The sequence below is a fragment of the Aythya marila genome, assembly GCF_965140915.1.
Source record: "Aythya marila genome assembly, chromosome: 3".
NCBI classification, from domain to species: domain Eukaryota; kingdom Metazoa; phylum Chordata; class Aves; order Anseriformes; family Anatidae; genus Aythya; species Aythya marila.
The window spans coordinates 81,899,783-81,914,717 of NC_139044.1; the positions used below are offsets into that span (position 1 = coordinate 81,899,783).

General features: G+C 40.7%; 1 protein-coding gene across 1 annotated transcript in view; it reads right to left on the reverse strand.

The window, feature by feature from the left end:
* The window catches only part of MOXD1 (monooxygenase DBH like 1), a 54,500-nt gene extending 39,810 nt beyond the window's left edge, over positions 1-14,690 (reverse strand). Inside the window, exons 1-4 of the mRNA XM_082757883.1 lie at positions 14,381-14,690; positions 2,546-2,692; positions 910-1,077; positions 712-795 (exon numbers count right to left, since the gene is read on the reverse strand). Coding sequence (XP_082614009.1) covers positions 712-795; positions 910-1,077; positions 2,546-2,692; positions 14,381-14,653 — 672 coding nt within the window. The 5' untranslated portion in view covers positions 14,654-14,690. The remainder of the gene's footprint in view (positions 1-711; positions 796-909; positions 1,078-2,545; positions 2,693-14,380) is intronic.
* Positions 14,691-14,935: the final 245 nt, after the last annotated feature.

Sequence of the window (14,935 nt, forward strand, 5' to 3'; positions counted from 1 at the left end):
TTCCTTTATGAGGTCTTCAGTATATTGCTCCTGGGGAGGAATGTGAGAACCATCTTTCTCTCAGTACTCTGAAGCTTTCAGTTCCAAACTGAAAGAAAACCTAGGAAATGTATGATACAAAATCATGTTTATGCATGTAGGTTTTGAAATCACCTTGGATCACACTGAACTTCTTGTGTTTACACCTTTTCATTAATTTTTGAATAAACTACAACATCCATCTATTTTTTTGTAATATTTGGCTTTTACACAGCCAAAGGTAATGAATTCTGTGCTCACATGATGCCCGTCATTTTAACAGAATTCTCCAATTAATTATTTTTAATCTAAAATTACTCTCCTTTAAAAGAAATCCATGACATTCTTATATAAAAGTTGAAGCTTGACAGAACATGCTTTTAGACAATTTTACTTAATCTTTGCCAAAAATGTTTATGAACAGCAGTAACTTTCAACCTTATTTTCTTGGTGGAGAGAGGACACTGTATGCTGGTTGTTAGGGAAATACTAGGGCCAGGTGCTGAGCACACAAATACATACTTTTTACCCATGTTTGTGAAGATGTACAAGAGGTCTTGGTTTTACTCCACCACGGAACTAAACAAATTTTGAAAGTGCAGTAATTGATTTGAAGAGTCACCATCCTCACCTGAACTCTAAACACAAAACCAAAAAACATAACCTGGACTTCACACAGTCTGAATCACTCACCTTTGTCACATGGTGCTTTTCATGTTGTACAGGGATCTTAAACATTTGACACCAATATGTTGTATCCTTGTCTGGTATAGGCACCTGTCTTAATGAAAAGGGTAACAATATTATAAAAGTCATACTACCCTGTTGTGTAAGCCTAAATATTGGGCTTAACCCTAACTGCACATAAATCCAAAACCCAGAGTAACTTACGTCTTTGTTTGTCAAGTCAAAATATGGCAAAGAGGCAGATGAGACTTCTGCTTTTTCAGGGTTCAGTAAACGCAGACTCTTTGTACCACGATTAGACCCGTGATAATTTTGACCTGCTTCTCCCATGTCTTTGTGGTGGTAGGCCCATATTACCCGCACTGTGCTCTCCTGGAAAAACAAAACAAAACAAAACAAACAAACAAAACCCATAAGGAGCAGGAAAAATATCTTCTTCACATAGTTCATTTAATTCCTAATATAGGCGTGATGTAGGTGTTGCTGTATTTGAACAATTATAATGCATACCAGAGGCGAAATCATCTACTGATGCAGTTTTTTCTTTAAAATGAATCATGTTTTATATTTGCAGGGTTCATGTGGATCTACAGAAGTTGTATCTTTCTCTGATAGCTTTCTTCATTAATGCAGCAAACTTAAGTCAAAACTGCAAATAGCAGAACAGACTCAAAAACACATAACCAACTAAGTATATAGAACATCTTTTCCTAGAAATGGCACTCTTTTGACCAGCATTCAGAAGACACCCTCCCAAAACAGCTTCCAGGCTCAACTATGCAAAGATCTGAACACCTTTTGTGAGCTGCTGTCCCTATATGCTAGGGAAGATAGACATTAAATTACACAACATATTTACATCTTAAAAATCAAGCTACTGCTTCAGCATAGACCAATTCTCTGTAAACCATCCTCAAATTGAAATAATCACCCCTGAGACAAAATACTCTAATAAATGTTGAAGTGTCCCAGAATGTTAAATTATACTGAGACAATTTGGAGCAGGTGCAAAAACCACAGATCCATCGACTGCGTGGAAATCTGGCAGTTTATACAGCTGTGGATTTCATTCGTGTATCTTTCAGCTCCTCATGTTGTTATTATTGCATATATTGCAAAAACATTGATAATGACAATAGTGTTAAACTGCTACTGTGATGCTTCCAAAATGAGTAGTAGTAAACAAGCCAAAGCACAGAAAGCCCTGTAAATCTCTCTAACCTACCTGTCATTTCCAATATGAAAATCATCAACTTCATATAATTTAAAATGAAGTCCAGCAGTCACTAGGGCAACAACAGAATTTTCCATGAGAAGTATTTACCATGGAAAAATTTGCATCATTAAGTTCTTCAATGTCTTTATTTTTAATATAGAATTAAACCAAAAATGAAACATTTCAGCTCTATATGCTCAAAAGTCTAGATTTAAGATGAATTGCAAGTTACTGTAAGATCTAAAAGTGTTTCTCAAGTTGACGTTTCTTGAATGATTGCAACTGTAGGACACAGGATCTGAGAGCACAGAGATACCTCTTCGAATCCTATGTTCACATGGTGTGTTACGAATTAAAGAATCTTATGCATTGAACTGAAGGAACAAAGAAAGCTGAAATTAAAATATAAGAGTTTAATAAAACCAGCACAAGTATTTTTCCTGGTTAATTTGGCAGAATAAATGTTTTGGAAAGTGCTTTGGGAGCTGAATTCATTTGCTAAGTGAATTTCTCTAATTATTTTATTTTACTAAAATGAGATTTTAATAACCAGTTTCATAATCCCATATACTTTTGGCCTGAGTTATTTATTTCATCTCTATATGTATAGTCAGAGCATCTTACCGTTATGCTTTTATCATTTGTATCACAAGTGTGCAGTTCTCTGCTAAAAGCCAATATTGTGTGTGTACTGTTTTCCATGGCATATTCCAGATGGTAATCCTGTTGTGGGTCTTTTTTCAGTACTCTGTTTTCATCGGTAAAATAATCCTGTTGAAAATAAAAGGTGGACCGTCATTAAAAGGTAATATTAAGTAAAAAAAAAAAAAAAAAAAAAAAAACCTTTTTGTGGAATGCTGAATCCACTTAACATTGTTTTTATGTAAAATATTCAGGGATGACAGTTTGGGTGACACTAAACATTTTTTTTTTGGATTAAAAATCTTCAAGAAAGCAAGTCTCCTTGGCAAGCAGCTTAAAAATGTCTTGAACAACTTTAACTGCCTGTACATGACTATGAAAGTAAAGGCTGTACTCAACCAGTGAGCCTAAATTATCATAACTGGGGTGTTGTGAACTTTGGGGAAATTACAGAGGGAAAGAAATTCACTTAATACTCCAATCAACAAAATCACCGTTCCCTCTTTTCACGACTTTGTTTTTCCTACCCCACAAAAAGGAAACCTCTTGGATTAAAATCGATTGGAACCAGGAATCCTGCAGTTTAACCAGGATGAACAGTGCTTAGTGCACACAAAAGGTGCCTGGAGGGTTTTGGAGTTTATTTGTTGGTTTGGGGTTGGGTGGTTTTTCTTAGAGGAAAGGTTAAGAAAGATGATCCCCGGCTCAGCAGAAGCACGGTACAATGCAGGAGCTGAGCAGCAATGTTGGGTCATTAACCTCCTCACCCCAAATTCCTCCTGCCTGCGCAGCTGCAGTGGCCGCGCAGTGCCCCTCCGGCCTCCTCCTCTCTCTCCTCCAGCCTCCTCCTACCACTGCCTCCAAGGTGCATCCTCTGCTTGCCCGCCCATGAGTTTTAGGCTGTTTCTGCTCAGGCTGGGGCAGGGGTGGGTGGTTTGCAGGAACAGCTCTGAGCATACAGTCCTGGAGGAGAGCCTCTAGCCTTGGTTAGCAAAACATCTAATTTTTTCCATAATACACCACCTGATAGCAGGCAATTTTGTCTTTTTTTTTTTTTTTTTTTTTTTAACATGTTACTGGCAGATGCCATTAATAGTGCACTGTCCTTAGCAAAATAACACAACACCTGCTGCTTCTTGAAGGCATTTAACTCAAGCTATTTGGATTTCCATTTCCTTTTAGAGGGATTTCTAGCTTTTACATCCCTTTGTTAAAGAGAAGACAACAAAGCTGAAAAACTGTAAAATGTTTTGCCCGAGTATCTTAATACTGGTAAAAGTGGCTGCCAGTTTTAATTCACTAAAGGATCATTTAGGAGCCACAATCTTCAACTTAACTGCACCCATGAAATCTTTGTGTGTACAAGAGACCATGTGCACACCAGTCACAGTTCATAGGCTGGTCTGCCTGTTATTGATGTACAAATAGCTGCATGCCCAAACATTTCATCAAGATATTTTAATTTAGATGAAAAATTTAATGAAATTATCTCATATAGGTTCAAGGAAGAAAAGGGTAAGAAGCAGACCATTTTTATCAGTATGAAAACATTCAGATTTAGTTCTGTCTTCCTGTAACTATATTATTCAATATTTTTTCACCTCCAAAACAAATCTAAATAAAAAATAATTAAAAAATAAATAAAAAACGAAAGGTACTGAAAAGAGTCCTTTTCCCATCAGCACTTTTTTTGTGACTATAAGTGAATGAATACTTATATGAAAAAATACACACTTGGAAAAACTCTCATCAGAAAGAGCAAAAGAGAGGTCTGGGAGCTGGAGTTCTATGCTGAAAGAAAGGAAAGTGATGAGTTATGTTTGTTTAGAGAAAGAACAATGAATTTGCTCTTCCAGATGGAAATGATGGGCCTGTTCTGGGATGGTACTTGAAGGTGGGTATTTTATGGGAACAAAATGCTCAATTGCTCAATTTCACCCCTAAATCAGAGCGTGGACATAGACAGTGTGTATCTACACAGAATACCATCCCTGTTCTGAAAACACATTTCTATGGAACCTCTGCTTTCATCCTAGAAATAGTAAGGGCTTATCTGGACTAGAATTGTATCCTTGTGAACATTGGCTTTTACGTAAGTGTGATATCTTTTCTGAAATGTTAGGTTAAACTGGAAGGAGGCATCCTTGTATTAGAATAAGCACCCAGAGATCCAAGAATAGCTTTTCCACATGGGATTGGGTTGAAAGTTTTTGCCTGAAACATCTGGGAAGGAAAGTTCAGAAATATAAAGCCAAGTTAGGTGCGTACACTCAAATATTTTTCTGGTGATCTTCACCATTTCTTAAAATCTCTAAAATATTTCTCTGTAACCCCCCCAAAAAATAAAAATAAAATAAAATAAATAAAATAAAATAAAATAAAATAAAATAAAATAAAATAAAATAAAATAAAATAAAATAAAATAAAATAAAATAAAATAAAATAAAAAAGCAAGCATGTTATATAGCCCTGAACTCTACAAGCCTGCAGGGAGAGTGCAAGATAACTGGAAGAAGCTGTGTAATTAAGATATGGCTCAGATGTGCCTTGATAACGCAATTGTCAATGGAATGATTTCATTCTCCTGGATGACGGTCAAAGACAGGTCCCAGCTCCGGCTCACTGTAAGGGGCTCCCTTTGTGCCTGCAGGTGAGTGCTCTGGGGAAGGTGATCCCACTGCCCACATGGGTGCTCACTGCTGACCCTGCATCGCCTCTGCGGCACCTCGCTCCGTCACTCCCCAGAAAGTACTCTGTGGGTAGATTTTAATCTGACCAACTAACGTTAATCTTTCCCACGTGAAAACTTCTGTGAATTAATGAATTTGCTGGCTCTGCTTACTTCCTCTGCCTGATATACATCACCTTGAAACATCCCTTGACACCAGGATCCTGAGAATACCCAGGAAGCAAATTCATAAAACTCATGGGAAGATGGGGATGTTCCTGTATCGCCCAAGTCCTGTAACTCCACTGAGTGCAATTGGGCAGCACTAGGGGAATCTAGCATGAATACATTTACCAGGAGCTATTTATGAATTATGAACTGCCTCTATTACTATTTTTATTTCTTTTGTTAAAAATTATCCAGACGTTCATCATAAAACTAAAATCAAATAATGTAACAAGAAAATTTCGGAGCAGCTCAGAATTTGATTGCTCAATCCCTGACATGAAAACAGCTTGTTAGCCACTTTGAAAACAAAACAAGGCCACGTTGCCAAAGCATTCTGATCTCTTTCTGTTCAAATAACAGACTATGTCAATCTATGCATGCTTTACTCAATTTATTCATAAGAGCTTACAAAACTTTAAGACACACATACACACATGTTTGTGTACCAACCTTAATGAACAAAAGGGGGTTATCAAAAAAGAAGACACACGGACAAGCTGTGATGCCACATCCTTTTCAACAGTATGTTGGAAAAGTAAGAAAAAATGTCTGGAAGTTGAAGTCATCTATGCTCATACTTGCTAAACAAAGTCTGTGTAAAGACTATTGTTTTTTAAACAATTATATTCATGCATTAGCATGGAACATACATAATGTGGATAACTTTCTTGCAACACAGGTAAGCCCCTTGTGATTTGGGTAGGTGGCATCACAAACATTAAAGACATAAAAATGTGTATCTAGAGATGCTTCCTTTCAGAAAGGAAAAATGGTAACAAATAAAAGTCCTGTGGACTATGGTGTAACACCACATTACCACATTCGGACAGCCTATACTCCACTTAAATCCTTGTGTCTGCTCAGGGGAGAAAGCTTGGTTCCTCTGAAGGCATGTAAATGTGACTTACAAGGCCAAAGGACAGCACAGAGGATGAACGCACCAGAAGCCAGACATCAGGCATCTGGGGTTCAGCTCAACAGAAGGAATCTAAATATGGTCCTGAATGCTCTCAGAGATAGTCTGCTGTAACACAGAACTCACCTAAATTTGCAAGTTTCACACATTTAATTCTGTTGAGAAAGGAGTGGGACATTTTCATCAACAGAATCACAGTGCTTCAATATCCATCACAGATGGTCTGAAACCTGCCTCATTTCAGAACAGTTTATTCTTCCTACCAAATAGGAAAAGGCACTAATATGGCTACATCTTTTACAAAGATTTGGTTTTGGCATGCCATACAGTCGGAAAACCTGTGTGTTTTGTGGGCAAGATTATACTGATACAAATAATTCTGAATTTAATGGAGTTCCAACACAGATCAGTAATAATTATCAGGTCCTTAATACTGAATTTCTGAAACACTCAGCAAAAACCTGTAAATACAGCTTTATTTACTGTCAGCCCCTGAATCCAGATTCTTTGGTTTCTTATGCACACACAGAATATATATGTGAAATAAAGATAAAGCTTCTAAGTTTTACATCAATTTTACAGAAGCATAGGAGTTATAGAAAGAAGGTAAAGCTGTAATGACTATTTTTCTGGTTCAAACATCTTATTTTGATTGTTTAAACAATAAGTGTTTTAAACAAAGATTTGGAAGCATTATTTGTCATGCCATGAAATAACTAAGATGTTGTTCTTATTTTACAATTTACTTAGATAAACTGTTTACTTTTGAAACATTGAAAGCTTCTGCACTCCCATTGATTATATTGGGCATGCTGGCATTTTAAATTGGGGGCTATGCTGTGAGATCAAATAGTTAGGTATCTCGTTCCTTATGCTACCTAGAAGTTGAAATAACTTACAGAAAATGAAAAATCTTCTTGATTGTACAAGTTCTTGTATGTTCTTTTCCAGAAGTGAGGCCCATCATACTGCACAGTTTTTCAGATCCTATTAACCTCCTTCTTTCTCAAAAAAAAAATGTTGTGTGGCATAAACAGTTTCTGATTGTTGTGCTACAAAGATGGGAAGAATAATTTCTTAAGGTTGTTAAAAAATAAAATAAAATAAAATAAAATAAAATAAAATAAAATAAAATAAAATAAAATAAAATAAAATAAAATAAAATAAAATAAAATAAAATAAAAGATGCAAATGGGCTTTTTTATCCTCAGAGAATGTAAGCACAGCTGCACCAAGAAGCCTGACCTGAAAAGCACTACCAGCTGTTATTGCATACTTGAACAGGTGTTTATAGGACTCCCTCCCCAGATCTTTACAATGTACAAGCTCGTTTTGTTTATGGTATCCATTTCCCATGCTAAATTATATACAGCACCTTTCAACCTAAAGGAGCAGCGAACAGCTTCCAAACTGTGGCCCATCCAGCAATCGTCTTGCAGGCTTGGCTTGGGAGCAGCTCTGATTTATGTGTGTTGCCCCCCTCCAGCCAGGAGCTCCCTGCCATTCCAGCAGCAGTGGAAGAGTTGCAAGCAAGTCAAAGGACAAGCTAGGAATGGGAAATGAGGGAAAAATCAAGCTTTGTCACATCTAGTCTTCACCTGTGGTCTGCAGGCAGCTCGTGCAGTTTTGAATATCCCCAGACTACCCATCTGATGTTATCTGAGATGGGGGCTGAAGACGAGACTGGCAAAGGAATTCGGAAGCTGCAACCAACACGAAAGTTGGCAGAAGAGATCTATCCTAGTATAAATAGAATGGATAAATTGCCATAGTGTGCAAAAGAAGTGACCAAAACTTCTGTCTGAAATCAGCACCAAGCTATGTCTTTCTGGGTTTCCAAAAAAATAACTGTGGTTAACATTTCTCTTTTTTATTGTTGCATTTAATTCAGATGGAATCCTGCTGCTCATGGTTCCAGCACACACTGGATATTACCATATAAAACAAAACAAAAAAAAAAAACACACAACTGTTTGTACATTGTATTTGGCAAGAAGTAAACAGAGCATGAGTTTACAAATAAGCAAACAAACTTTTTTTCAACCCCAAATAATTACAGCTTGAGTTCAAGGCAAAGATCGTACTATACTCTTATACTCCTATGTCAGTGAAAAGCAAAGCCCACCCCCAGAAAACTAACATGAAGTAGTAGGAGTCTGAAAGCACCACTGCTTCATGTAGGAACACCTTGAGAGCATTCCAGTTGACTGATCCAAATCTTGGGATTGGCCTGCAAATGGAAAAATATCCACAGAAAAAGGTACAGCAGCAGCAATCAAACAGCTGCAAGAAGTTCCTGAAGTCAGTGGGATCAGTAAGTTCAGCTGCTGCCCTGTAAGCAGACTGGTCAGAGCTAATGGACTGATTTGTTGGGTGTGTGTTTTTTTTTAACCTACACACCAGATTAGCATGAGATGATTCATTTCTTCCTGAGAAGCCCAGATCTTAGTCACAGGGACAGCTCTGACAAACTGCATCTCCTCCTGGTATGGTTCCAGCTACACTGCCTGAGATACACTGGAGTCAATGTAGCTTGTTTACTTCAGGTATACTGCTAACTGTCACAAGGATGGAACATTTTTATCTGTAACAAATAATAATTGGGGGGGGGGGGCTGTTTTTTAAATGTACACACATACAGACACACATTTTCCACTTCTGTGTTTATGTACCCAGATAATGCATGCACATGTGTGTACATGTACAGATATTGGCTTTGGAAAAAAAAAAAAAAAAAAAGCATTTTTTATACATGAAACAATTATTTACTGAGAGACACGTCTTTGCTCATGTAAGCTGTAAGTCGAATACACTTCAGTGTATTTCTCATATCTTGTTTGATGCTGCCCAGGGCTGCCATCCAGTAGCCAACAACCTGTAGAAACCCTTGGTTTCTGTGGCACCCATGGAACATACAAAAACTTCACTTTCTACACACACAAATGAAAAGCACTGAATCATGGCGGGCTCTCTAGCTTGCCACACACAGGTGTAAGAAGCATCAGCAGTTGAAATATGGCATTGCTTATCAGCATGGAGAATTCGACTTTGCAACAGAGTCCCAAGGAGTCTTTACATCAAGAATAAATGTTGATTTTGGAATTTATACTCCAATTATATCAGAAGTTACAGAGCTAGATTAAAGGCTATCCTAACACAGACTAGACAAAACATGTCGCAATGTGTTTTAAGGGAAAGAAAACTGTAACTAGGAGATACTGCATGATCCAATCTCACAACTGTACTTTATCACTAAGAACTTTCCTTATACGGGAACCCATTTAAACAGCACAAGTTTTCTTGTTTTAATAACTTTAATTACTTCAATTATGAGGAAGTTTTCAAAACACTGCAGGGATTTTGAAGCACAAATATTAATGAGACTTGTTCCCAACATTTTCTCTATGTGCTTTCAAAAATCTCCCCTCATCCCTCTCCTATTTCTAAGATATGGCTTATATGGAGAATAAAACCATTACCCTGTAATTTTAAGCCTTTGCATCACTCATGGTGGCTACTTTTCCATATTGCTCCAGGTGTGAAGCTCTGCCAGTAAGAGGTACTTATTTTTGTGGAGCTGTAAAAGTTTCCTTGGTGTTGCCAAAATCCAATCTGCAAGCAACACACCAGGTATTTTGGAAACAAACAAACAAACAAAAAACAGCTTGCAAAACAGACCCCTGAGGCCTGCAAAACACAAGAGCTCCAGAATTATTCTCATCTTCTGTTCACCAATTGTTGCTTCCTTGTCCTAACTATTGTACCTCTGAAAGGGAAATACAAAGCACCCAGCCGGTGGAGATGTACGCTGTAGCGTCTCTTAATGCCCCACATTGAAGCCAAGAGGGCTCATTAGTCATCTGGAGATTTTGCCACAATGCCCGAAGGCATGAAATACCTCCAACAAAGCACCGACTGAGATATGTCAGTGTGGCACTCACTTTGCATCTCTCTTTTGGTGCCTTTCAAGTTGTTTTCTAAACACTTCTTTTGTTGCTGTTGGCATGAGTGCACTTAAAAGCAGCATATCGTTAAGTACAGAGAATGCTCACTGTTTTCTGTCCTTTAAAATCTCTTCCAAGTACTTCCCTGTGAGCAATTAAGCTAACTCCATGGGATACATTTGATAACAGATATTCTTTAGTTTGGGTGACAGTTAACAAGCAAGGCTGTAATGAATAATAAAGTACTTTTTAGTGACACACAGTCCTTATTCACCCTGAGTAGGGACTATTTTTGTGCAAGTTCAACAGAAGACTCTAACAATGCAACTCTCTTGTATAACTTGCACAAAATAGCCATTCATCAAGGAGGATTACTCTCCCCAAAATGGGGCTCTCAGCAGCTACGTGCTGTGGGTGGGGATGCACAATTCCAGACAGGGGTGGAGACCAAGGAAAAGGCATGGGTCTAGCATGAAAATGCATGCTGTGTCAATTCATAAGCATACACACACACACACACACAAAGAAGAAGGCAGGAAGGAACGCTAAATGCAAAAGCTGGAGCTGTCCCAAAAACTTTTATGAAGAGCAACACATGCTGCAAGTGACCACAGCAATATTGCAGGGAACATTTTGCTGAGTACGAGCTATTCTTCCAAGCCCACCCCCTCCCTACAATGATAAAGGTAGCTCTCAGCTCTTCAATACCAGACCCTGTTGGTATCTTCTACTTTTTCTCAAACATGCTCACCCAAACCCCACGTAGTCTGCAACTGTGCATGATGGGACTCTTAGGGACATGCTAGAATTAAGTGCTCACTGATCTGCTTCTTTTTGGTGGAGGTGGCTCCCTCAAAATACAACACTGATGTGCATGTATGCATGCATGCACGCACGCTATGTCTTCTACGCCCTCCCCAAAGATGTCTAGGTTCCTGTTCCAAATACTGACTTCCCAAAATGTTACGATAATCAGTGTGTAATTTTAGAATCATTCAAAACCTCTTCAAAAAGCTACTCCAGTACTTCTCTCACATGGCATCATAACACTTTTTACCTTAATATACTTAGAGAAAACTAAAATTATGTCTTTTGCATCTTTCCAGTCTTTACTCATTATGCCAGACCTCCTTTTCCTTAAATACAGTTCAGACATGGAAAAGCAAAGTAAAGCAAGTAACCCACTACACCAAAGATCACAAAACGTCTAAAAACCAATAAAGTAAAATCCAATTTCAGATATCCAGAACTTTTGAGTCATCAGATTTTTTAAAGGAAAGGCACTGCCTGCTGATGGCGGGAATCACATCTGTTTGCTGTGAGAGGATGAAGAATAAATGCCAGAGGAAATGTTCTCTCTCCTCTCTGAAAATGAACTGGAACTTTTCCTCTGCCTCTGTACATTGCTCTCTCACAAACCAGGGAGTATCTGCTGTTAGTTCCTTTACAGAGGGTGGTAGTCTAACTTCATTTACATGTCTGCTCCCACAAGAGGACTCTTCCCTCTGAGAACACTTTCTATTTTTAGAGGAGGAGAGAGGATTTAAGGTGGGGAAAAAGCTAAATTCTCTTAAGAGACTAGCAATTTTAATGCCCACTTGAAAGGCTATAAAGGTGTTTCAGAACAACTTCGAAAAATCAGGCCACTAACTAGCGTCTCAAAACTGTGAAAGAAACCAGAAAATAACCCTTCTAAGAGTTTAGACCACGATGCACATTTTCCGATTGATGATCATGGAAAAAAAACATATTTCTAAAACCGAAAAGAAAAGTAAGTTCTTTCATTATATGGTGTACAAATCTTCCAGTGTGCAGCTAGGCATAAAACCACACACTTCCAAGGCCGCTATCTATGAAAAAAAAAATAAATCTTTTTAGTAGCACATAATGTAAATGATGATATACAATTAATAAATGAAGTGTTTTAAAAATATTAACTATGTGTCTAAGTAAAGAATTAGACACTATTAAAATAGGATTCTGGAACAAGGTATTTGTTTTATATCAGTCTGTATTGCCTGTCCAGAAAAAAAAAAAAAAAAAAAAAAACCTTTGGACAAATTTCGTTTCTTCAAAGCGTTTAGGCTATCCTCTTTGTTTCTCACCTTTCCTTCTTTCAGTGAAGGCACAGAAATATTTTTAACAGACCACCTTTTTTTAAAAGACCTCCTCCCAGTTTAAAAATAAACCTTTCTTTGCTGCCTAACTGGAGAAGAAATGGGGATAGTGAAAATACCAAGATGCCAGCAAGCTTAACAGATAGAAGTTATTTCTTCTGTGCCTTATCTACTCCAGAGCGTAACACAATAACTCATAGCACTTTGCATAGCAGATGTTTATGTGTTAAATTAGTGTTTCAGGAAAAGTATCAGCTGTTCCCTGACAGGAGGCACTTGCTACAGTCTTTCCCCTTTCTCTCCGTTTTCTATTTGCCATGTGATGTCTTTGGATGAAGAATGAAATTCTGTATACACGATATTTTTAAGGATGCTGAAAACCTATGAGGGATGTTGAAAAGAGCCACAAAAGCACAGTGAGTGCTGGAGAAAATGACCTGCAGTGGGATACATACAGAGATGGATCTATTTATTTTATGCAAAAGAAAATAGAGGAGTGACTTGATTACAGCATATAAATTATTTTATGGGAGCTGGGTGAAGGAGACAGACTTTTAAATCTGGCAGAGAAAGTGCATATCTGGAATCTGAACCTAGCCAGACAAATACTGGAAATGAGGAAGGGCAAAGGCTTGCCACTGCCACAGACTACCAAGGGAAGTGATGGATTCTCCCCTGGTGTCACTGGACACCTTTGGTTTGGATGCCTTTCCAAAATGCTTGCTTGGAAAAAGAGGATAGCCAAATTTTAGCCAAACAGAAAGTTTGGTTTCTTTTAATGCTTAAGATGTGTATCTTCTGAACTGTAGGGCTCCAGCAAGCCTCACATTCTGCACCTCTAAGAGCCATGCTGCTCAATGACTAGAATGGGTTTTCTTCTTATTATTAGGGGTTTGTTTGGACTGAGGTTTTCTGAAAAAAGAATAATCTTCACTTTGAAATACGAGAAAAAAATATTCTGGAAATCGTTAGTTTGAACTTAAATAAGACACATATTTCGCTAAACTTGATGTAGTAAACTAATAGGAGAAAATATAGGAGAAAAATATATTTATGCTAAAAGCACCCTTTTTCTAGAAAAGGTTTGATTTTATAGCCTTGACAAACAGTAGAGAGAGATTCTTAGGCATTTGGTTTTCTTATGGCAAAAAGTTAGTTAAAATCCATACTCTTACAAAAGAAAACTCTCAAAATTTAAGCAGCAGCTTCAAAGATCAGCTAGCTCCAACGAAATGAAGCAAGACAGCTCCTCGACTGTACCGGGCATTACTCTGCCCTTAAATTGTCTCTATAAAAGTTGTTATCCAGGCAAGGAGGGTGACAGGTCGCCACGCCGAGCCTTACTCCCCTCTCTGTCTCACGGGACGTGCTGTCCCTGCTCCCTGGCCCCACAGCAATCCCCCCAGGCAGGGGCTCAGGGGGAGACCGGCGGCGAGGGTCCCTTTCCCCAGTGCCTCTCGGAGCGGAGCTTCTCTGCAAGCCCCGGCTGAGCCCACGTCCCCAGCCACGGCCTCAGCAACACCTAGACAGCTAGGGGAAAATATCTAGGGATTTACACCAAGGCTGCCGGACTCTTCGGGGGTCACTTTGCCAGGCGAGGGACAAGTGGCGTGCCCTTTTCGGTGGCAAGGTCGGAGCATCTCCGGGTGAGGCGAGGAGGAAGACAAAGGCCGGGGCCAGCGGGGGCTGTTCCCGGAGCCACGTCCATCGGCAGCCCGGGGCGTTATAGGGAGCGAGCAGGGAGCAAGCAGGGAGCAAGCCCGGCCGGCGCCGAGCAGGGCGAGGGGAGCGGGGGAGCCGTGCGGGAGGCAGGGGGAGGCCGGCAGCGGGGGGCTGCGGGAGAACCGGGGGTCGGGGAAAGGAGGCTGGCGGGGCAAGGGGGCTCGGGGCAGGGCAGGGGAGCGGAGCGGGGGGTGCCGTCTCGGGGAAGGAGCCGGTCCTTACCTGCAGGTAGGGCTGTCCCCCCTCCACGCCCCCCACCACGATGTCCGCCGAGGCCATGCCGCCGCTGGCCGAGAGCCCGAAGCCCACGTAGCCGCGGGTGCGCACCTCCAGGCGGAAGGCGAGGGCGCTGCCGCGGCGGCCCCAGCGCAGGAGGTAGGCGGCCGCCCCGTCGAGCAGGGCGCTGTGCGGGTAGCTCCGCGACGGGGACCCGGAGCCGGCGGCCAGCAGGGCGCCCAGCACCGGCACCAGCGCCCAGGGGCGCAGCCGCCGCATCCTCTCGCCACGCGTGTGAGTGTGCGAGGCGTGTGCGCTGCCCGGGCGGCCCGGGGGGGGCCGGGAGCCCCGCTCACCCCGCCCCCGCTGCGGGCGGCACCGCGCCGGCCGGACGGCCCCGTCGGGGGTGCGCGCACCGGGGCCGCCGCCGCCGCTCTGGTCGCCCCTCGGTGCCCGCCCCTCGGTGCCCACCCCTCGTGGGGGTCCCGTCGGCAGGACCTCGGCATCGCCCCCTTTCCCCCCGACGGGGGAAGCCCCGAGGTGCGCAGGCAGCCCGAGGTC